Raw genomic sequence first — 25,281 nt, forward strand, 5'->3', positions numbered from 1 at the left:
TTACATCATTTTATTTTTGAATGCAGGGGGTTTTTTGTACATAATTCTACATTTGTGAGTTCAACTTTCAGGATAAAGACAGGTTTCAGAGTAGCAGCCGTGTTAGTCTGTATCCGCAAAAAGAACAGGAGTACTTGCAGCACCTTAGAAACTAACAAATTTATTTGAGCATAAGCTTTTGTGGGCATCCAAAGAAGTGAGCTGTAACCCATGAAAGATTATGCTCAGATAAATTTGTTAGTTAGTCTCTAAAGTGGCACAAGTACTCCTGTTCTTTTCTCATGATAAAGAGATTGACACTTCGTACTGATATGAAGTAAATTGAAAAAAAAACTCTTGTTTTTTACAGTGTGAATATTTGTAATAAAAAATAAATATAAAGTGAGCACTGTATACTTTTTATTCTATGTTGTAATTTAAATCAATATATTTGAAAATGATTAATTTTTTTAATTGTGTGATTAATCATGATTAGTAAAAACCCTAAAATACCTAAAATCAAGTGCATAACTTTTTACACACCAGCTACAAAGTGGATATTTCAACCGCTGATGCAATCTCTCTGTACCATACATAGGTTTTCTTATCTGTTAAATGGAGATAATTACTTAGCTCAAAGGGGTATTTATGAGACTAAATTAATATTTGTGAAGCATTGATTCTCAAATGAAAAGTTGCTATAGAAGTGCAGAGTATTCAGCAGTAGAAAGCTATTTTCTTCTAAGGAAATTAAGTACACCCTTATTAGAAAACAAATGCTATGAGGGTATGTTTTTGAGGAATGGAGATCTACGATTCAAGTTTTCCTGAGAAGTCTGTGAAGCTTCTTGAAACAACTTCTTAAACATGATATAAATAGCCATAGAACATCTAATCTTTCCTTCCACTGGAAAGAATAGTAATTTCTCTCTCCTTCTTTAATTGGATAAGTATAACTAAATGAATTCATCCAGTAAGTAATCTTTTGCCCCTAAGTACTTCCAAGCTTCTGGAAAGTTCAAATCTCAAAAGTTTTCAAAGACCTTTTTGTGATACTTTGACAATTACCTTACAATTTCATGTCTTTCCCAAAAAATGGACACGGAGATATACATGCCTTAACTCTAAATGCTGTAACTACTATACAGTTTGTAGAATCCAACTACTTAAAAAGTTTTAAACAATGAGGAGTCCTTGTGGCACCATAGAGACTAATACATTTATTTGGGCCTACGTGGGCTATAACCCACTTCATCGGATGCATATGATGAAGTGGATTATAGCCCACGTAGGCTCAAATAAATGTGTTAGTCTCTAAGATGCCACAAGGACTTCTCATTGTTTTTGCTGATACAGACTAACACAACTACCCCACTGAAACTTAAAGTTTGCGGTCTAAGATGTATCTGACCTTCAACTCCAAGATAACCATATTCCGTATGCCCCTGATATCAAGCTAGATTTCAGAGTGACTGATATGCCCATTGCTGTGCCAATATTTTGACTCATGGGACTCCAGTCTAGTTCTGAGTCTACTTAGCATGTGTTCCTGGACACAGAGGTTTTTCCCTACTGGTATAAACATTTGAGAAGCTGAGACAGACCAGAAGCTCCTGTTATTGCCATTCTCTGTCCTATGTTCCATAAGCACAAAACAAGCTGGGAATGGATGTCTTACCCACATTTTTTACCCTTTTCTAGCCCTGCATTGCTAGTACAGAAAAGGAGTACTGTTGATATTTTGACAGTAAGAACAGCTTAGAGGAAGTCGTCCCTGCAGTGCTTTGGACATGGGAGGTTAGTCTTTTACCACTTCTGGCTCCTGTCAGAGTGGAACAGGAAGACAGCAAGACTTTTGAATGGATATTTATAACTCCATGAGCTCTTCAATCATCAACAGTTAATTACTGGCATGATCACAGAACTATACAGCAGATCAAATTAAATTACAAGACAACACAAAGGGAAAGCATGGACATATTTAATTTCTGACGACAATGCAGAAATTTTGCACCATGTGCTGGGTTGAAGAATTTTATTTATCTGAGTTATTTGATGCCTATCCACACCTTAAACCATCACCCAAAATTTAAGTATATTTTAGGGGGTTTTTAAATGTATCATTACAAAGTTTTGATTCAAACTTCCAATTTCAAATAGATTAATTTTTACTTGCCCACAAAAGAAAATAAACGCCCTCTCCCCAACCATATGGTGAGATCCTCTCAGATCATCCTTCAGTTTCCAGCCCCTCCACATATGGATCCCCAATCACTTTAAATGCTGGAAAAGATGACTTTGCAGCATGCGTTGAAGATAAGTCCTTCCACAATGATGTCCTTATCAATTAAGGAAATGAAGCACAAGGAATTTACCTCAACTATGACTGGCTGTTCTGCCAGTCTGACTGGTTCAACATGGGAACAACCATCCATTTCAGGTTGGTGGATATGTGGTTCATAAATGGGTACTGATAATTTTAATTAAGTATTTAGATATTATAAAAGTGGCACAAAATGACAAAACCTAAGTAAACTTAAAACCAAACCAAGATAACAGTTAACTGTGTCTGCTTGTTTCACCCATACAATGATTTCTTTCAGAACAAAAAATATTCAATTAAAAAATATCAGCAAATAAAAACAGTCAGTTCATCTAGGAAATGTTCAAATTTTGTTTTATTTATGATATTTGGGCACGTAGGGGGAACTGAAATGTTCAGTAAAATATATGCGAACAATATAATCCTATGTGCTGAATGGATCTTTATCTGCAATGACTATATACAACTATCACTCACCTTCCTGTTTATGTTTGACTGTTTGTATTGATTTATCATCTGTGCAGTAATATTAAGCACAGTGCTGGGTAATCCATTAGTAGAATGGAAGTTTCTTGCAGATTATGTCAATATCTAAAGTGCATGTTTAAAGGAGTAATTCATGGTTGTGGAATAGACTCAATTTACAAACAAGACAACAATGGCCAGATTTACAATAAATCTGTGTGCAACAAAATGCAGCAAGTCCAGAAACTGATGTTTTAAATTTCATGCATCTTCAAAAACAACAGGTTGATATGGCACTCTTCTCTTCTGTGCATCAGTAAGCAGTTAAATCCCAGTAAGTTATATTGTTCTTGCTTTTGTGCGTGTGTGTATGTGCATTTGAAAAAAATACACCTAGAAATTGTTTCTGAAGGTTGAGTTACTATGTTCCGTGGTAGGTACTTTCAAACAATCTAGCAGAAAGAAGTGCTAAATGCAAGTAGTTCTTACCCATCTAAAGGGCTGTCAAGTGAGGGACAGCTTCCTGAGCCGGAGTTTTCAGGACTGCTTAAGGACAATGGATCCAGCATCTAGTAAGTAACCATAAGAAAGGGACTGAAAATCTTTTTTTATGGTTGATGGTTCTTTACATCACATTTTATAGCGTAAACCCCAACATACTGCTCATAAAAATCAGCAGTTATAACTGATGTGGCTGAAGTCATATTGTATGGAGTCCTGCTTGTTGAAAAGCACTCTGGTGCCCGTCTCCCACCTAATACAAACATATTGTTTGTATTTACGTATTTAATTTACAGTGTTTAGGAAATAGTAAATTATAGCAATTATGTTAAAAGAAATGTATGTAGTACACACACAAAGAGAGGGAGTGTTTGCAACATCTATATTAAATTAACAAAATTGTTTGGTCTCTATCTCAGCCTGAAATTTTTTGGAAAACATGAGCAAAAAAAAGATTAGGCTACTAAAAAATAGTTACCTATGGCAATGTTTCAAAAAAATCCTTTTGTTTTTTTAAAGAAATGGCTCCAGGAGAAAGAACTTGAAATTTGGAAAGGAGATGGTTATGAGGTCAGAGGTGTCTCTTTTGCTGCATCTGTGACAATCCAGGTTACATGCCTTTTGAGTGGCTGGTCCAGAGAGGACAAGAGTCTACTACTTCTACCTGCTAAGTGAGTTATTCCTATAGCTTAAGTGGTAGAGGCACATGCTATAGAGCTGAAGGTCCTAGGTTTAAACACTACTGATGACTCATGCAAGTGGTTGTTACAATTGCACGTGCTATAAATATTTTACATTTTGGAGTGCCACACATACAATCCTTGGTCTCTAATTCCCTGTGAGCATCTGTGTACTTGAAATGTCTGAGAGGCATTAACTGACTTTGTGCAGGCCAATGGTAATGTTTTTTATTATGTACACAAATGGACTGGATCTGATCAGAGGATTGGTTGGCAGTGTTGCCCAGTGGACAGAAGATACAAGTTCTACCCCCAGTTCAGATACTGACTTGCTGTGCAACTGACAAGTCACTTTCACACTATGTCTCTGTTTTCTCTTCCACCCTCTCTCACCTCATCTCATTATAAATTCTTCATGGTAAGTACCAACTCTTACTACTTGTGAGGATAGAGTCTACCTGTAGGGGGTTCTGATCCCAAATGGGGCAATGAGGCACCACTGTAATAAGGACAAATAATTATGGCCCAGGTTTGAAAGGCACTACATATCCCATTTTCAGTCCTCTGAGCTATTCAGACCCCAACCACCTTTTCCAACAGTATCCAGACAGGATACCAATATTCAGAGAGCAGAATTTCTTGTAGATTCTAATAGCTTCATTCTGGTGGAATAGCTGAGTAACAGACAGATCAGAGGGACAGAATGATACGCCCCTGTGCACCTGCCAGAAGAAGATGGTAATGCTTACTAGGTTTATAGTACTTGACTTTCTTAAACCATTATACAAACATTAACTGAAAAGCTGAGAGGTGGCAATTGGTAGGTCAGTCAGTCACCATGCCCACAGTGACATTTAATCAAGTGGAAATGAAAAAAATATATATTTACTTGATCCATGCTTTCTGGAATGAACTCGCCTTCACTATTGATACTAGTGAATGATCCATTTCGTACCACCTGGTGCAGCTCATCTGGAATGTATCCCGGGGGAGGTGAACTTCTATCACGTGTATTAGAACCTTAAAGAAAAAAAGCAGTTTATTGGAGAACACTTTGCTTAGACTGGAGATTAAAAACAATCCTCTCCTGCAAAAAAGCTTACTATGGTATTTTCTTTCTTTTTGTAAAGCACGAAGTTTGCTTCTACATCTACCATGATTTATTTCACAATTTTTAAAAGCTGACTGTTGCTCTCATGGAGCCGGATACTGCAAGGTACTGAATTCTCAATGGCCAGGGATTAAAAAAAAAAACACAACCCAACTGGGCACCGTCAACTAAAACCTTAATGTCATCTCCTAAAATTTAATGTATTTAATGTATTACTTTAAAATGTATTAAGTGACAAAATAAAGCCCCAATCCTGCTCAATGGATGTGGACTCTGCTTGTGCAGAGCAGCTTCTAGGATCAGGACTAAAAACGACAAATTAAGAACTACTAAATATCATGAGTTAGGACTGCTTAAGAGTCAATCTATATACTGAAGGACTGAAAAAATGTATTGAGATACTTGAGTTTTCCATGATAAAAATTAAAGTTTCCATTGTTGCTTACAGCAGAGAACAACAACAACAGTTTAGTTTGTATTCTGCCCTCTGTATTCTGGAAAAGGTTGCAAAATGATTCTTTGGGATATAAGTCAATTAATTTGGGGTTTTATTATATGAAAGTGTGTGAAAGGGATGAATCTTAAGGTGCCTTTTGGCCATCTTCTTTTCTCCCCAGACACTAATATATATTAGTTTATGTTTTCAGTGTTATCTTTAAGGATAGAACTTACTTTTAAAAAAAAAAATATGAAATTCTCCTTCACATTCCTCACTAACCCAAAATTAAGGGCAGTCTCAGGGCTGGTCTATACTACGGGGGAAAATCGATCTTAGATATGCAACTTCAGCTACGTGAATAACGTAGCTGAAGTTGAAGTATCTAAGATCGAATTAGTCATCGTCCTCACGGCACGGGACTGATGTCCGCGGCTCCCCCTGTCGATTCTGCAACTCCGTTTGGGTTGCTGGAGTTCCGGAATCAATACAAGCGCGTTCGGGGATCGATATATTGTGTCTAGATGAGACGCGATATATCAATCCCCGAGCAATCGATTGCTACCCGCTGATATGGCGGGTAGTGAAGACATAGCCTTAGGCTTGCCAGCTGTGATCACAGAGCCAGCTGTGATCACTTTCTCCTTTACAAAACACTCCTAGAGCTGTAGTCAATATTCTGTGTTTCTCTCACAATTTTTGGTGCCCTTAACTTCATTAGAAGAGAGACAATATAATTCTAAACCTGTAATCTGGGAATTGTGTCCATCTACATATCCGCCTCTGTCAACGTGCAAGTTAATCTGGTGCATTCCAAACCTTGCATTTAGAATGCCCCATTTTCCGCTGTACAGAGAGGCATATAATTCATTAATTCCCAGCGCACCATACGACTGGACCTAGATTTCATCAGAATGGAGTATTTACTGACACTAACTTTTGTGATTTTATTGATAATCTCATGACGTTTTACTTAAAACCCCAGCTCCTGGCGTCTTATGAGGATGTGAGAATTTCAGCTTTCAGTAAAAACAAAAAACAATGTTTTTAACCATCATCGCTGCAGAGAAGAGCCTGAAAACACAAACCCTGAAGACTTAAAATCCAGAAAGCAAATAAAAATAATCCAAAATGTATTATTTATTTAAAAAAACCTCATGATGATTTTTTGTGGCCTGAGTCATTTTAAACCATGCAGTTGGCACTACTGAGTGTTGTAAATAAAAAGCACATTTCAACTGCATCAAACCAGGTGTAACAAATTGATACCTAAATACAGGTCCTTATATCACATTAACATTTGTATTTAAGACGATCATATTTAAAATTTTAAAGAAAAGATGGTTCAATATCCAATCCCCCCCAAAAGCAAGCATTTAATTAAGCATCCAGCTATCTCCTTAATACAAATGAGTTACAGTGCCACACTATTTTCTTTTGTTTGTAACAGTGCTATATACACTGCAAAATATGCTTATATGATGTGCAAAATCAAAATGTAATTTACAGTTAAATTGACTGAAACAAATGTTACTTGTTCAATTAATTCTTTAACCACAGAAGAAGTGAAACCAAGGAATCCACATAAAATTTCACAAGTTAACCTTACACTTCAAACTGTGCATAGGAGAAAAGGTTAATTAGCCCAATGTAACACAGCTGCTTCTCTGAGAGCTACTTTTAAAAGCAGCATAAACAATCTAAATTGTCAAACAATTTTTAAAACTGGAATCTTACAGTCAGGAAAATGCGTTGCCATTTAAATAAATATGGCTTTGCTCAGAAGCTCAATCCTGCATGTAATGAAGTCAAAGGGAGTACTGACACTGACTTTAATGGATAGAAGGGATGAGTCTGTAAATGAACAATAAAAAAAAGAAATCTATAGATGAACAATAGGGAACAAAGAATTAAACCCATTTGTTAATATCCCAAATCTAATTTCTATTACTGGGTTCTTTCAATTATGGATTAATTCTTGTTTTGTCAGTGTCTTCTGCACTAAATATTTATACAAATTAAAAAATTCACCTTTAATTTTTCTTTGATTTTTACAACTAAAAATTATCACCTAACTCATCAGCATGAATAAACCTCAGTAAAAGAAACATGGCATCAATCAATCAATCAGGACTAATAGAGATACTCTCTCAAGTACAAGTCTGCAGACAATTTAAAATGAAAGCTCATACACTTAAAATCACAGGAATATTAATTGCTTTACCTATTACAGACAGCCTGTTTTTACTCTCTGCCACTCCAAACACTGTATTATCCAAATCTTCCAGTGATGCCAATGGTTCCATGTTACTTAGGACAGGAACCTAAAAATGAAAAAAAAAAAATTAAAAAAACAAATAAGTTTAATTCTGTAGCCCCGAAAGAAGAAGAAATAAAGAAACACACACTACAGATTTCCAAATTCTCTTTATGTTATGAGAAATGTTTCCATGCAATATATCCTTTTTTTAATAATATAAGCTTAAGGAAAAGAAACCAATTTGCTTCAAAGTCCATTTATTTCCTTTCACTTCAGTAGTTTATTCAAACATTTCTACAATCACGTCTTAAATTACACTGAAATAACAAATTATGTTTGTTATAAGTAGGATTTTTTCCAAACTTCCAATTTTCAGTTTGTGTCAAGAAAAATACACATTCTCTTTTAGCTCATGGGATCTGATGTTTGGACTTCAGCTTGAAAGAATCACTATACAAAATAATTATTATTATTTACAATGTGGTATAACTCAAATGAGCAAATTATTATCAGGGTCTTATTGTGTTAGTAATGTCCACATAAAGTGGTATTGTGGGACATGACACAAACCTACTATATCTCCACTGTTACCATTTGTTGTGACAGATGCATTTGAACATTTATTTTTGTTTAAAGAAAATTTGAAAATATTGCATTTTAAAAAGTTTAAATAGCAGTTTCAAATACTGCACTACCCTCTGAAATTGCATGCCAATGTTGGCAATTTTACACATTTTCCTATTTTAAAAAATATATCTTTTGCTACTGTATGAAAAACCCACACAAAGAGGGTAACTCAAATAATTTAACTCTCCAGGGGAATACAGTGAAACTGACCAAATATGAAATGTTACATGCATAAAGTAAGCAAACTGAACAAAGAGAAAAACATTTTCTCTAATCTCTGAGTAATCTTAGATGTTACTTGTAACAATAATAGATAAATATTTCACACAGAAGTGTAATTAAGTAGGCAGTGTCCCACTGAACTCTTTAATCTAGACATTAATAAATATACTAATTTGTACCTGTGAATTTCCATGTATTACAAGCAATATCTTGAGGCTCTTCATGTGAACACTACGATCTAGCAGTTCAACAGCTTTGTCCAAATCATCCTGTGTAGTTAATGGAATCACCAGCTACAGGGAGAGAGAGAGAAAAAAGAAATCTTAATAAGAGACACAAATTAGTAGTGTTGGTATAAACCCGATATTGTATGTGACTAAGGATCCCCCCACAAAAAACATTTTTTTTGTAAATCAGTTAACATAAAATACTATGATAATGCAGCACTGACATGGCTCAGTCAGGCACTGAAGAGACTCAGGAAATGATGTTAAAATTTGAATCACAGTTTTAACTTTGCCTTCTAGTCTGTAAAGCATTATGAAGCTGGCATTCATTACAAAGTAACAACCATTTCAAGATATACAATGTAACATTTTCTGCAACTTTAGATACATGTATAGCATCTTCTAGTATATTTTCTTCCTTCTCTCACACACTCACTCACGCCCGTCACCCCAATCGGGGTATGGGCCGCCAACCACAGATCTCCAGAGTCCTCTATCCTGGGCCATTCGCTCTAGCTGGTTCCAGGTATAGCCCATTTTTTTGCTATCAGCCTGAAGGTCGCGTCGCCAGGTGTTTCTTGGACGGCCTCTTTTCCGCTTGCCTTGGGGGTTCCACCGCAGTGCCTGTCTGGTGATGTTAGTTGGCTGCTTGCGTAGTGTATGTCCTATCCAACCCCACCTTCTCCTTCTGATTTCTTCCTCTGCTGGGAGTTGACGGGTCCTCTCCAAGAGGTGGATGTTACTGATGGTGTCTGGCCAGCGGATCTGGAGAATCCTTCTGAGGCAGCTATTAATGAAGGTCTGGATCTTCCTGGTGGTTGTTTTGGTTGTCCTCCAGGTTTCAGCTCCATACAGTAGGACTGATTTCACATTGGAGTTGAACAGTCGAATTTTTATTGCCAAAGACAGCTCTCTGGAGCTCCAGATGTTCTTGAGCTGTAAGAAGGCTGCTCTTGCCTTACCAATCCTTACTTTGATGTCTGCATCTGTGCCACCGTGCTGGTCGATGATACTACCTAGGTAGGTGAAGGACTGCACTTCTTCCAGGGGGCTTCCATTCAGTGTGACTGGGTCGTTGCTGATGGAATTAATCCTAAGGATCTTGGTCTTGTCCTTGTGAATGTTGAGGCCAACACACAAGTATCGTAATAAATCACTGTACCTTTCCCCGACAGAGCTCATATAACTTCTTTTCTACATCATTATGTATTTTGTCATCTCACGTAATATACATTCAAAAACACAATTTTTAAAAACACTGTATAAATGTTGTTTATACACATTCCCCAATGACTTATCTATTAAGTAATTACATTACTCAAGGAAGGGTGCCAGACATGAACATTCCTTACACAGGATAAATACAGGCCACACTAGGAAGGCATGAACTGAATTAATGATTTGCCTAGGCCAGGGTCCCAAATTGCCAACTAAAATCCACTTAAATTATAATTAACATTTTTTTAAACCATAACCAGATTTTAATCAAATTGGAATGGAAATATCTCCTGTTTATATAAAGAAACTGCACAATACTGGTCTATATCAATGGATTTTCCCTGCCCACAAGTAACTATTGTAATGAAATTTGAGGAATGAAACATTTTGCAAATTTGGTTCTCTAGCAATCAATTAACCTTCATGTTACTCAAAGAAAAACACAATCAAACAGTGTGTGTGTGTGGGGGGGGGGGGAGCATTTTAGAATAAAACCAGAAATTAAGCTATTAATTAGTATTTGTATTATGTTAGTACCCAAAATCCATAATCAGGGATTGGGACATCATCCTAATGGTCACTGTAGAGATATAAATTACAATAAAGACTGTCCTATCATAGAAGATTAGGGTTGGAAGAGCTCTCAGGAGGTCAGATAGTCCACACCCCTACTCAAAGCAGGACCAACACCAACTAAATCATCCCAGCCAGGGCTTTGTCAAAAAAACCTCAAGGAGGGAGGTTCTACCACCTCCCTAGGGAGCCCATTCCAGTGCTTCACCACCCTCTTAGCGAAATATCTAGTCCTACCTCAAAGATCTTAATTATGATACAACAAGTGGACAAAACCAAAACAAATGGTTAGGGAAGAAAAGGTAAGCAGTAGTTTCTAATATTTATTTGCTTAACAGTGGTAGGTTGTTTCTAACGTACTTCTCCTTTCTCATTTTAACTCAAGAGGAACAAGAGGAGTAGAAAATTCATTCATATGCCCAAAGGGAGATTATCCTTTTGTGGGCCCCTGGGCCAGAGCAAGTGGGGGGCCCTCCCTATTCCTTCCACCTGCAGCAGCTCCCTCTGCTGTCCCCCGCCCCCACGCTCCTACCAGCAGAAGAGCTGGGTAGGTGGGAAGAGCGGGTCGTGGTGCAAGTGCACCCATTTTTCTGAGGTCCCCGAGTTGGCTTTGCTGCCCAGAGGAACTAGGGGGAAGAAAACAATTAAGTCGAGAAATGAGACAGAAGGTCTGGCTCTTTACTCAAATGTCCCAATACTAATAATATTTTACACTTACATAATATTAATTTTTAGATCTCAAAGCACTTTACGGTGAGGGTAAATATCATCCACATTTTACAAAAAGGAAGAGGAGGCACAAAGAGAGATTAAATGAGTTGCCCAAAGTCACATAGCAGGTCAGTGACAAAGCTGGGAATAAAAATCAAATTCACACCCCTACCCCCGGTCTGGTGTCCCATCCATCAGAGCATGCTGCCTCCCTACAAAATCTTGGGCTGTGCCCTCTGCCTTATCCCTGTTTAGACAAATCCCATTCACCTGATGGAATGGTGCAGTGGAGAACCCTGCAAAGTCATGGCAGAAGTGACTAACCTTGGCCCATCTGCAGCTTTTTATGCAGGAGGGCATCAGGTGGCCTTCAGTCATTATGAAAATATGTGTTGGACTTCAGTCTTGAAATGTTCAGCTGTCAAAACCATTAATACATTAAAATACAAGAAACTAACAATTTAGGAAGGCAGAATATTACCTCATTATTGCTGTAATGCAAGTCCATAGGCTGTCCAAAAGCAACTTTAGCTTTAGACGCAAGATCTTCTAGTTTCACAGGCCTGAGAAATTGTAGAATCCTGTAACACAAAAAATAAATTTTTGGATAATTTTTTCACTATTTTGAAAGGGTCATTGTTTATTTATGAATTACCCATGAGTAAACTTATAACAGGAAAAAGAAGAAACCGTTTACAAAATATTTGCTGCCTTTCTGGAACATTAATATGCAGAATAAATTTTAAAAAGCATCTTTTGCAGTAAAAATTAAAGGAACACTCACAGACATAAAATTAGGTCCTGCTAGCTGTGCTTTAGTAACTTGCATATTGCTCTATTCTAGTGAGCACACATGGCATTAAATATTCCAGAATCCTGCTCCACATATTCCAGAATGGAGGATTCTTGTAAATTTCAATAACTTCTGCTTAAACAGAATGAAGTGGAACAGTGGAGGCAGCTATCACTGAGGCTTGATCTGCACAACATACTTACTTTGGTATAATTACACCACTCAGGGATGTAAAAAATCCACACCCCAAATGAAACAGTTATACCGACCTTAACATACACACGTAGGACCGAGCTATGACAGCAGGATAGCTTCTCCCACTGACATAGCTACCGCCTCTCGCAGAGGTGGAGTTAAGCCAATGAGAGAGCTCTTGTCCATTGGCTTTGAGCATCTGCACGAGATGTGCTGATGTAAATTTGTAATGTAGACCTGCCCTAAGAAAAACAGGATGTAGGCTAGTAATGAGCTGACCAGCAGAAGAGTTAAAATTACATCAGGGGTAGACAACCTATGGCACGCATGCCAAAGGCAGCGCACAAGCTGATTTTTAGTGGCACTCACATTGCCTGGGTCCTGGGCACCGGCCCAGGGGCTCTGCATTTTAATGAAGCTTCTTAAAATATTTTAAAAACCTTATTTACTTTACATACAACAGTTTAGTTATATATTACAGACTTATAGAAAGAGACCTTCTAAAAATGTTTAAATGTATTACTGGCAGGCGAAACCTTAAACTATAGTGAATAAATGAAGACTCGGCACACCACTTCTGAAAGATTGCCAATCCCTGAATTACATCAATGTTACCACCTTCATTTTAACTAGCTAACAAATTTTCTAGAATCAGGAGGAGAGTTTAAAACTACCATCCACCCACCTCCGTTTTTGAAAGATATGATCTAGTTAAATTTCTGAGACCCTTAACACTGAGTGTTTCTTTAGGTAAAATTCTCTTAAAATTTTCTAAAATGTGGGTTATAAACTCAAATTAAAGATTTCCTATTAACTGAATGCCACCAAAACTAAAAGATCCTAAATGTGTGTCACTCTCAGAGCTTCCATTATGTACAAATATCTCTCAAACAGAGGCTATTAAATTATTTCAGCAGAAAGGCCATATAACAGACTTTCGCTTCATCTCTATTCTAAGTTACCGAGGCAGATATTAACCACAAATCCTGAAAAGAAATTCCACTTGAATTTTATGGATATTACACTGGAAAATTAACAATGGATAATGGTCCCTTTTATCTGGGTCTTCATTAACCAACACATCAGTAAGAACATTGTTTTCTTGGGGAAAGGAGGACAGAAGCTAGGTCATTAAGGAAAGTCTCTTTCCTTTCTCACCTTAGTCAATTGTGCATTCAGCAAGCTTGGAACTTTGCTTACTAGAAGACTTTCACTATCAGTTTAGAATGGCATATATATTATCTTAGGAACTCATGAATAGCTTCGGACTCCTCCTTTCTGCTTCCTATTTTACAACAATGTAGAAGCACCATTCAAAATATTTATTTATTGCATATCCATGTCCACTGTGCCACACCATCCTGGTATCTTTGGATCTGCATGTTCTTACACAGAACATCAGAGCTCAACCTGCATATTGGACTTGGTATGTCCAGTATCACCTGTTTGCAGTTGTAGCTATGGTGATCACAGGATATGAGAGGCACAAGGTGGATGAGTTAACATTTCTTTTTTATTGGCCCCACTGCTGTTGGTAAAAGCTTGTCTCTTTCACCAAAAGAAGTGGGTCCAATAAAAAAATGTTAACTCACCCACCTTCTCTCTCCAATATCTGGGCATTAGCTCCAGATCACTTCTATCTGGTCTGAAATAGTCTTATTTTTTAAAGGCAGCTGTAAGGATTTTTTGCATTACATAAAACATTCTTCCATGAATGATGTGCTAATACATTTCAATTACAATTTCAGACACAGACAGTGAAGTCTGGTAATGGCCACTAAGAGTACTTCTATTTTTCTAGCCATTTTAAAAGATGGCCACACTGCATTCTGATTAGCATGGAAGAACTTGCATTGATAGATTTTACAGGCCACTAACGACTGGTAACCAGTAGCATAGGATTTAGTGTAATTTTGTTTTTTAAAAAGGAAAAGAGAACTGTTGCATTTGCTATTGTTAAAAATGCGGTTCTCTTTGAAGCAGAGTGGGAGACCTCCACATAGGGGAGATGGAGTCATACATCTTAGCTTTAATTATAATTTTTAAGCTGTTGATTATCTCTCTCTCTGCTCCCAACATGAAGTTGTATTTGAACTGAAGTTTAGTAGAAACCAATCAGAACAGCCCAGTTACAAATCTCAGAAGACTTTCCTATAGCAGAATTGCCAGTTAGGATTTTCCCACAAGATCACAGTCAGTACAGGAAGGGCACATCAAAATATTTCCTTTTCTTGCTAATGTAGGGCTTGACCCTGCAACCACTTATTAATATGAGCATAAGTCCCAGTGACTCCATTCATGCGAATAAAGTTATTCATGAGAGAGCATTTAAAGAATCAGGTCCATTCTTTGGAATTTATATCTAAGTAAATCATATTTGACAATTCATTGGCTAATCAAAAGGGTGTAAAGCTAACTATGCAATGAAAAAAAATCTAAATCCCACTGTTCACTCTTACAAATATATGAACTTAATAAAGCTTAGGGCTGTAGGAAGTCTCCTGATTAGTCTGGCCTTCTGCGGAAGTGCATGAATTGCTCAACTCATTTCTCTGCAAGTTACATTTAGAGTTTGTCTACACATTTCTGGTGATGGTGTTAAAACTGCCCTGGGTCAGTTATTCCTCTGACTTCATGATCAACATATTTTTTCTTAACATTTAAATCAGACTTGCTCCCTTTTATATATCATTGGTGCTAGTGACTACAACACATAGCATCAGACCCCAGCTAGGATGGCTGGCAAATACGGTAGCCTCAGTAATCCCCATAAAATTCTTTGTACTGATAACAAAATAGCTCTGGTGATCCAGTTTAGATTTGGCACTCACTTCATGTACCATGACCATACTGCTTCAACAATTCCTGACCACATATACACATCTACTTATACGTAAGACAGTTTGTATAATCTATGCTAGAAAGTTCTAAAGGTATGAAGCTAAGGTATGAAGGAGATTTGGTAAGACATTTGCTAATAAGATACTTTTTTAGTTAAGTATAGTCTGGGGTCTACATTTAACAGCTTTCAGTTAATTTTGTTTAAATTATACATTTCTATTTTCTGCTTATTTGTGCCGACTAGTCTACTTCTCTTAAGCCATGTATGTACATCAATTTCTGTCAAGTACTTTTAATGGTTTCTTTGGGACACTAGCAGAGAAATAGCAATAGAATTCGTAAACTAGCAACAGAAATGCATTAAAATAGTTTATCTTTTCCTGTCTTACCTTTTTTCACCTCGGTGTTCGAATTTGACTCTAACATCATTCTGTAATGAAAGAGATAAATTATACATTTTTAAAAAAAAAAGGCCATAATAGAAACCATTATAAATTATTAGTTGCTGACATCTTACTCAGAAAACCATAAAAATACATTTAACATTCTCAGACATTTTGTTTAATCTTCAGAGGGCCTGTAGCAGAGTGGATCTCTGCTCCGGCCCTGAAGGGGTTAAAAACAGCCCGGAAAAGGGGCAGGGGCCAGAGAAAGCAGCCTTTTGAGCTGGGCTGATTGGAGAAGTGGCTGCAGCTGGGGCCATGCCCCAAACTGAGCCACAGGCCCTTATATAAGGGCAGAGAAGCCAGGAGCCCACGAAGTCTCTCTCTGCGTTCAGGGGGAGAAGGGCCTGGCTGCTGCAAGGGACCAGACAAGGTACCTAGGGTGAAGCAGGGCTGGGGAAGGCAGCGGAGCTGGGGAGCTCCTGCCTGGAAAGCCCCAGACTGCGGCCTAGAATTAGGCCAGGAGGTACTGGGGTTGTAGGGTGCAACCCAGGGGTAGGCCAAGGCAGCAGGTCCAAACCCCTTTGCTGATGAGTGGCTGATACTGCAGTCTGCCCCAGGGTGTGGGGCTAGACAATGACAGGCAGTAGCCTACACTGAAGCAAAGTGGGGATAGAGGGTGGGGGTTTCCCAGGGAGGGGAAACACCTAAGAGAAAGGGGTTACGTCAGGGGAGGGGGGCAGAACCCCATGAAAAGGGGCACTGGGGTCCAGGGAGGGACATGGGGCCCGTAGCAGGAAACAAGGTGGATCACCAGCCTGCAGAGGGCGCTCCAGCTGCAAGTTTGAGCTAATTCCCAGGAGTGACCAGCAGGAGGCGCCGCGGGGTGAGTCCGCCCGGTTACAGGCCCATAAGGTTTAATTCCACTCTTTTCTTGCTTACTGAACATTTTGGCAGAAATTAACAGATAAGTGGAAGGCTATTTCTTCTGCTAAGGTATCAGATATCGTAAGTCTGGAAATCCATGAGAATCAAAAGGATGGTTTTGAACTAAACTAAACATCTGTGTGAGGAAAAAAACATACATTGGCCAGGAATGGCGAACCACGGCCACTGGGAACTGCGTGGGACCGTGCCTGTGGACAGTCAATGTAAACAAAATGTCTCGTGGACCGCCAGCAGATGACCCTGATGGGCCGTGTGCCGAAGGCTGCCAACCCAATTTACCTTTAGCTGTATTAAAATGCATATGGTTTGTTTGTGCCCACTTTACCAAACATTCCGAATCAGTGACCTCTGCTCTTCCTTATTTACTGCCCCCCAATTTATGTGTCATTTGTAAACTTTATCAGCAATGCTTTCAGGTCTTCTTCCAGATAATTAACAGAAATATTAAAATAACTGAGAACAGAACCCTGCAGGACCCCAGTAGAAACACACCAGCTCAGTGATTCCCAATTCAGTTACTTTTTCAGACTGATCAGTTAGCTAGTTTTTAATTCGTTTAACGTGTGCCATTTTTATTTTAGATCTTTCTAGTTTTTTAATCAAAATGTCATGCGGTACCAAGTCAAACACCATACAGAATCCTAAGGATATTATTTCAATACTATTAGCTGTATCAATCATAATTGATTTTTTTTTAAATAAGATTACAAGTTAGTTTAACAGGATCTATTTTCCCTAAACCCATGTGATTTGCATTAATTAGATTATCCTCCTTTTATTATTTATTAAAGGAGTCCCATATCAGCCACTCCACTATATTGCCCAGGATCAATGTCAGTCAGACAAACCTATAATTTACCTGGGTCACCCCATTTACTCTTTTTAAAAACTGGCACAACATTAATTTTTTTCCAGTCTTCTGGACCTTGCCCAGTGCTCCAAGACTTATTGAAATTCAGCATTAATGGTCCAATCAGCTCCTCAGCAAGCTCTTTTAAAATTCTTGGATGCCTGTTATTTGGGTATGCTGATTTAAAAATGGCCAGCTTTCCATTCCACTAATATCTCTGGAGGATGTTAAAGAGTGTTATCACCATATGATGAGACCACATCATCCTGTTTTTCCCCAAATACGGAACAGAAATTTACTGAACCATGTCTGCTTTTTCTGCATTATTATTGATAATTCTACCATTTCTATCTAGTAATGGACCAATACTACTGTTAGGATTCTTTTTGTTCCTAATATATTTTTTTTTTTTAAAAAAAAACATTTCTTAATATATGCACACACTTTACAGCTGCCTTCACTTCCTCTCTAAACCAGGTCAGTTTTTTTAACCACTAAAGCCTTCTTCCTTGATTATAACTCTCTGGGCAGCTAGCAAGATGTTAAATTATTCACAATTATCATTCACATGTTTTCCGATTAAATTCTTCCTCCCAGCTGATTTGGTTCATAATTGTTTTCAGCTTTGTGAAACTGGCCCTGTTAAAGCACCAAGTACCCATATTACTGGTTTGGACTTTATTCTGTTTGGATATTAGGATACAAGCTTGTATCTAAGCTACCATTAATTTTTAATTTTGTAATCAGTTCCTCTTTATCTGTTAGGAAAAGGTCTAAGAAAGAATTACCCCTATATTGGCTGCAACACTTTTTGAGTTAGGAAACTGTCATCTATAACGTTTAGGAATTCCAAGGCTGTTTTAATACTGGCAGCACGAGAACTCCAGCATGTCACTCAAACTGAAGTTCTCCATGATCACACAGTTCTTTTCCCTACACATTGTAAATAGGTACATACAAAGGTTGCCATCCTGGTCCTTAGTGTGATTGGGAGGTCTATAGCAGACACCAACTAGTACCCCATCTTGTGCTTTATCTATTAGGATATTGATCCATAAGCATTCAAGATCATTTTCTTCCAAGGTATCAGTGACTCAGAAACAGATAACGTCATTTATGACAGAATGCCACCCCTCCTCCCTTTTCGCCTGCTGAATCCTTCCTAAATCGGTACTACCATTTTAACATTCCAATTGTGTGAATCAACCCATCAGCTTTCAGTAATACCAACATCATCAAATTTATGCTCATAAACGGAGAATTCCAATCACAAATTCCTTGTTTGTTACAAGTGGAATATCTATGGCTTTTAAACCACCAATAAGGAATGATCCCCTGCCTTCTTCCAAATACTGAAGATAAAATAGATTAATACAAATACATGTAAAAATTCCAATGTCTTGATAGACCACCAATTCAGGGTGCAATCCAATAAACATCCATTTAATTCCATGGGATTATTATCATGAGCAATGCTATTCACATGCCCTTATACAGAATGTGATCTACTGTACGAACGAGAAAAAAACTGTGGCTTTTTACTTCTTTATGAAGCTCACAGAAGCCCTGAATATTTTTTAAAATAAATATAAAATTTGAACATTCTGATTAAAAACTCCTCCCCCAACCCAGTTGTTCAGCTTTATCAATTCTCTGTTGCAGTATCACAATCTCCACTAGTTCTCCAGCTGCCCATAGAGTCTCTGGGGAAAAAACACAGTTCACAAGACCTGGTATTTCAAATGTCAAACAAATGGAAAAAAAAAAAAAAAAAAATCATTCATACCTCCTCTATCTATTTCCCCCACTGCAAACATCCTTTAATATGATAGTTTAAATACATGGATAGTCCAATTCAGTTGTATATAACTAAATTCAGTCTAAAGAAACAATTCAAAGAAGGGATGGCAGCAAACCTTGTTTTAGGATTTTTATTTTAAAAGCAAGTCAGCAAAAAAAGATTGTGATCCAAACCAAAGTGTGACCTTGACAATTAGTGTAACACTCTGATTATTGACTTTAAAAATTCAATTAGGGAGTAGGAAGGGGATGCTTTACTTTACCAGATACACTGAGTGTGCATGTGTTTAGAATGTGTCCTGAAACACAACGCTTCATTTTTGTAACTAATTTCAAAAATATGCAGCATCCACACTCATTTAACACTGACTTTGGTCTTGCAATTGGAAAATTATAGAAGTCACAGTGTGATATACATTGTTCATTGTGTTGGACAAGAATGCTGAAAATTACCTGTTTTTTGGGTGAAGATGATTTTGGTTTTCCTGTTTCTTGTACTGGCAATGCAGGACGACTAGCCTTATGAAGAACAGCCAAATCCTGCATGATTGAATTCAAAGCTTGCTGCTCGATTGAATTCAAAGACTGATCATCTGTTTAAAGAATATATGTAGGACATTTTAGAAGTTCAAATAATTGTTTCACTTGAAAGCTGCATTTAAAAATTGACTAGGAAAATAAATACGTTTCCTAAAAACTTAAGAAAAGGCACACATTCATCACAGTTAGCTTAATAAAAAAATGATACTGTGGCTAGCATGTTGCAATTACAAACATTCTTTATTTAATTTGTTTCCAGGAAGTAACATCATAAGCAGGACTTAAGGAAATGAACAACTTTTATTGTTAAGGAACTTAAAATTTAATTTTTTTCAAAAATTTAAAGCAACTTCTCAACAAATTAGGACTGACAATTCAATTCACCTTGATACAACTGCAGACGATAACTAGGAAAAGGGGGTTCAAAGGCTATTTCATGTAAAACTCTTAGAAAAAGGTGAGAGAGAAAATTACATCTTCAACTTGTAAAGATGCACGATTATGGTAGTCCTTTGTCTGTAGCACAGAAAGACGAAAGTTAAGAATTTACTCTGGGTATCATTCCTCCCCAACCTAAACCAGTAGAACTCAGGAACACCGAAAACACAACACATTGGAACTCTAATTAGAAGAGACCTTTGCTACTGAACACTTGCTTATTACTCTCAGTGTTGTTTTTACATTAGGTTCACTCTTCCAGCACTGCAACTGCAGCATTCTAAGGCAAAGGGGGGCAAGCAAGGTTTCAAAGACAAAAGAGGTAACCTCAGTACGTTTGAGGGAAGGGACAGTTAGAAGCCAGTCTGGCTGGCAATGGGGCAATTAATGAACCTAAATATAAAAACTAGATTGAGAGCAATCAGCAAGTGTTCAGTGGCAACGGTCTCTTCTAATTAGAGGTGTCCAAAAGTCAGAATTAGTCCTACAGCCACATTTAAGATGGACAAACATTGGACAGTAACGTGTTTGGAGGTTTTCGGCGGTGGTTGGGAAGCGTACCCTTCATTACTTCAACTCCACGCCACAGTGGTTGCTCCTATGTACACCAGCCTGTAGTTTACTCCAAATGTGTCCAAGGATAAATCTACACTTGGACGTGTAAGGAAAGAAATAATATCCCACTACTCATAAAAAATTATTAAATGGTGACATAATGAAGAATTCCTCTCTAGATTTTCTTGATGCTGGACTAATTAGCTAGCTTCAGGACAAATTCTACTGCAAAGTTCATGCAGAAATGTAGTGAAGAGCTCCCACTAGAATCTAGAGAGCTGCTTAAATGGATTATGTATGCACATGATTTTATATTCCATATAACTAAAGCTATTTGCACAGCAAGGAAAGCCTGGGCGACTGGCAGAAGGGAGCGAACAGTTACATATATTAAAACTTAGTTCTTCTTGGAAACACATTTTAAAAGTGCATAACCCTCCTTTGAGGACAATATAAAGTCAAACAATTTTATGAATGACCCCATCAGTCCTTCAAAAGGTGAAACACCTGAGTTTCTAATGTTTTAATAGAATGCCATTCACTGTAGTCAGCCCTGTGGAAGAACTCTGTTAGGTTATCAAAGTTAAATATTAATGGCTGCATTGGTCCTAGGCATAAATGAATGCCAGGTTCAAAGATTCAATTTTATGATCCTTGACAAGCAGTCTTGTGAAATGCAATTTTGTTATAAAGTTAATTTTGCAGAAGTAGGAAGCAAATATGACATATGTATGGTGATTCCTCAGTTACAGGATTTGCAATTGATACCGTTCATTTATGCCAACATCACCTTACATAAGGAAAGGAAAAGCTGTGGATAATAGTGACTCCATGTTCATCTAGCTAACTTCTCTCTTCTTTAAAATAACGGGGATTTACAGCAGCTCAATATTTCACTTTCACGGTCTTTAAGTTGTGGTTTATGCTGAACATTAAAAAATGGTTGAAAAGAATAAAATACCAACTTGTATAATGTATAAAAAAGGACTGTTTAAAGTAAACAGTAAATATAATCCAGATTTTTTTTTTTTTAATTATCCAAAGACCTTTGGCCATGAATGCCTAAAATTAGTTAGACAAGGGAAGTAAGGTAATATCTTTTATTGGACCAATTTCTGTTGGTGGAAGGGACATATTTTTGAGATTCACAGAGCTCTAAATAAATATTAATTATCTATTATTGCTCATTAATCAAACTGAACTCAAAAATAAAAATCAAGTTATGGTAAATTCACTTATTTAAAGATAAAAACATTGGCAAGTTCAAACATACCATTTCTTGTCTTTAGTACTGCAAGAATTGTCATAAAATATTGGTAACAGTACCATATGAGTGCAGTAACACCACAATTGTAAATGTCTGCACACAAATGAAGATGTTAAAAATGTAGCGATCATTAGCCAATAGCAGTAATGAGCTACCCAAGAGTTTGTGTGGGATGAAGGATGATGGTTCGATACATTTAAATAATTTAAATCTAGTTTACAGTCATATCAAAACAGCTACACCTAGAGGAGTCTTCCATTCCTAGAATTAGGAACATTCTAAATCATATTTAAAATGAAAGAAATTAATGAACTCCCACTTTTCAAGGAAGCTTCTTCTCTCCCTCGTTTTTGTTAGTTAGTTGTTTGTTACTTCTGCACTAATAATAACATTTTTCTATTTGCATCACCACAATTTAACAAGGCCATCCCTGAACATCACTACTCCTAACAATTCAAGTATCAAGCTTCCCAAAATGTATCTGTTTTAAAAGAGAGGAACGCATGTATGCCACACAGAAAGAAGAGCGAGACCAAGTAATCTCTCCTGAACACTCCATTTCTTACAATAGACCAACATATAAAGGAAAACGTTGAGACTTATTTTAATCCTGAATTTCTAATAAACCCATCTCCATTGTTCTCCCTGGATACAACTATGTTTATCTTAATGGGACAATGTGAAAATAAGTAGGTCAAAAATTTTACTTGGAAGTAACCAATAGTGAAAATCTGCATTCGTAATAACGGTATAAAACCTCTAAAATTTTCCTACCAAGGGAAAAATTAAGAGCAGATCTGCTTCTTACTGCAATATTCTCAAGCAAACCAACTGATGCACACTTGATCTTTACTATGATTTATGGTATAGTTTATGATGAGAATCCTGGACCTGGATCAAAGGATTTGAAGCATATCAGCAATGTGCTTCATCAGCTGAAGCAGCAAAGAGTCCTGTGGCACCTTATAGACTAACAGACATATTGGAGCATGAGCTTTTGTGGGTGAATACCCACTTTGGATGCATGATGCTTTTACAGATTCAGACTAACACAGCTACCCCTCTGACACTTCATCAGTTGCTGAACTACCTGAAGTCAGCTTTATCAGGCGATGATGACAACACAATTATGTGAGATGTCACCTCCTTGTCAGCCCTTGCTTCCTGCTCCTTGAAGGTCTCCTCCAGTGGTTGTGGTTGAGATGGTGGAAGTAGAGGCTGAGGAGAATCTGTCTGCCAATGTGCCCTATTACAGCGATTTAGGGCCCTCGTGAACAATTGGTGATAAAAGGCCTGGGATCCCAACAGGGCTATTGTAGGAGCCCAGAGAGCATAGGAGGAGGCATCCACCATTGATCATATCAGGTGCACAGGGGTCAAAGTAGAAAAATGATGTCTTGGAGGATAAACAGGAAAATGATTTACTGCAGGGGTAGGCAACCTATGGCACGTGAGCTGATTTTCAGTGGCACTCACACTGCCTGGGTCCTGGCCACCGGTCCGGGGTGGGGCTCTGCATTTTAATTTAATTTTAAATGAAGCTTCTTAGACATTTTAAAAACCTTATTTACTTTACATACAACAATAGTTTAGTTATATATTATAGACTTATAGAAAGAGACTTTCTAAAAATGTTAAAATGTATTACCGGCATGCGAAATCTTAAATTAGAGTGAATAAATGAAAACTTGGCACACCACTTCTGAAAGGTTGCCTACCTCTGGTGTACCGAGTGGGCCTGGGTTCCTCTACCAACTACTGAGGAAGTGGCTCATCCATGCTGCTATCCACAAAAATGGTCCAAGATATACACATCTGCAGATGTGGATATTCATGGATATAAAGCGGATACCCACGGATTTTCAGGGCTCCACAGATATGATCTCCCCTTGAGAGTGGCCGTGCAGGGGAAGTAGTAATCCCATCCCGGAAGACTAGCAGCTGGAGCCAGGTGAATGGCAGGGGCACTTCCAGCAGCACTGGGGAGATCAGACTCACCTCCAAGAATCTCTCCCAGCTGCAGAAAGCATTGCGGCTGCCACCTTCAGAGCCCAGCTCTTAAGGCAATGCAGAAGTGAGGGTGGCAATCCCACAACCACCGTACATCAGCTCTGCAATCCCCCACAACCCTCTTTTGGGTCAGGAACCTCATGGTTATAATGCCATGAAATTTCCAGACGTAAATATCTGAAAACATGAAATTGACCAATTATAAAACCTTCTGGCCATGAAATTGATCAAAATGGACTATGAATTTGGTAAGGGCCCTACTTATAAACAAGAAGTATGCTACACTACTGTATTTGATAAAAATAAGAAACTAAGTTTTAGCTTGACAACACTAAATGAAATTTAACATCTAATACATGTTGTAATTTGACAAAATCCCTGTACTTACAAATTTCAGTGTGTGCAGAAAGAGTAGCAGCATGAAAAGCACTATATTCTTAAACCTTCCTGGCTCATTAATTTTTTTTTTTTAAGTACCAGATTAGGACTAACACTTACACAAAAATCAGTTATATCATAACTCCCAGACAAAGAATACACTAAAACAGAGTTACGGTTGAGAGTACATATCAGTATTTCAGGTTAAAATTGGGATGGTGTAATCATTCAAAAAACTAAGCATCATAAACCCCAAAAATTCAGGTTAAATGTAACAAAAAAATCCAACCATTTTGAGATACAGAAATGCATAGTAAGGACACCTAAACAGCCTTAATGCCACCTTGTAGTGAAACTAGGCATCAAATGTGCTTATGATTAAGGCATTTGAGTGTTTGTAGTCTCAGATTAGATTAAAATCATTTTAAAGGAAGATTTTTGCCCCCTGTGGTGTCATTAAAGAGCGAACGCTGTGTATCCTAACAGCACATTTCCATACTTTAACATATTTCTTTTAAATTTATTCTATATCCACAGAGGAAGTACTGTAATTTTGTCAACAATTTGCAATTTTTTTTTCATATACAAACTGGTTGAATGCCTGCTTTAAATGCAAGCCTCAATTCAAATTTAATTATCAAAGCCATGACATGCACTTCCATAATAAAAAATAATTTTAATTACATAAGTGGTCTTGTTCTTTTCACTAGGAATTAAGCCAAGGTAACAGTTTAATTGGATTCCACTTACAGGTAACTTACCCATCATGGCAGCCAGCCTGAAAACCTGAACTTCAGGGAAATGGCTGTCCCATTAGCATTCATTTATTTTCTAAAGAGAAAAACAATTTAAAAACAACATGTTAAGTACTGAAATTTAAGAGTAAACGTTTAAAGTGTAAAAAAATGTGCATGTAAAGTATAATTATTTTCACTAACACCTATATTTTT

At 37.4% G+C, this 25,281-nt stretch overlaps 1 protein-coding gene across 1 annotated transcript in view; it reads right to left on the bottom strand.

Annotated features, from left to right (window-relative positions):
* The window catches only part of MAP3K2 (mitogen-activated protein kinase kinase kinase 2), a 99,021-nt gene that overhangs the window by 25,662 nt on the left and 48,078 nt on the right, over nt 1–25,281 (bottom strand). Inside the window, exons 2-9 of the mRNA XM_075070323.1 lie at nt 25,093–25,162; nt 19,597–19,736; nt 15,552–15,592; nt 11,815–11,914; nt 8,784–8,897; nt 7,720–7,819; nt 4,838–4,968; nt 3,257–3,336 (exon numbers count right to left, since the gene is read on the bottom strand). Coding sequence (XP_074926424.1) covers nt 3,257–3,336; nt 4,838–4,968; nt 7,720–7,819; nt 8,784–8,897; nt 11,815–11,914; nt 15,552–15,592; nt 19,597–19,736; nt 25,093–25,099 — 713 coding nt within the window. The 5' untranslated portion in view covers nt 25,100–25,162. The remainder of the gene's footprint in view (nt 1–3,256; nt 3,337–4,837; nt 4,969–7,719; nt 7,820–8,783; nt 8,898–11,814; nt 11,915–15,551; nt 15,593–19,596; nt 19,737–25,092; nt 25,163–25,281) is intronic.

This window comes from Chelonoidis abingdonii, chromosome 10 (assembly GCF_003597395.2).
Source record: "Chelonoidis abingdonii isolate Lonesome George chromosome 10, CheloAbing_2.0, whole genome shotgun sequence".
NCBI classification, from domain to species: Eukaryota; Metazoa; Chordata; order Testudines; family Testudinidae; genus Chelonoidis; species Chelonoidis abingdonii.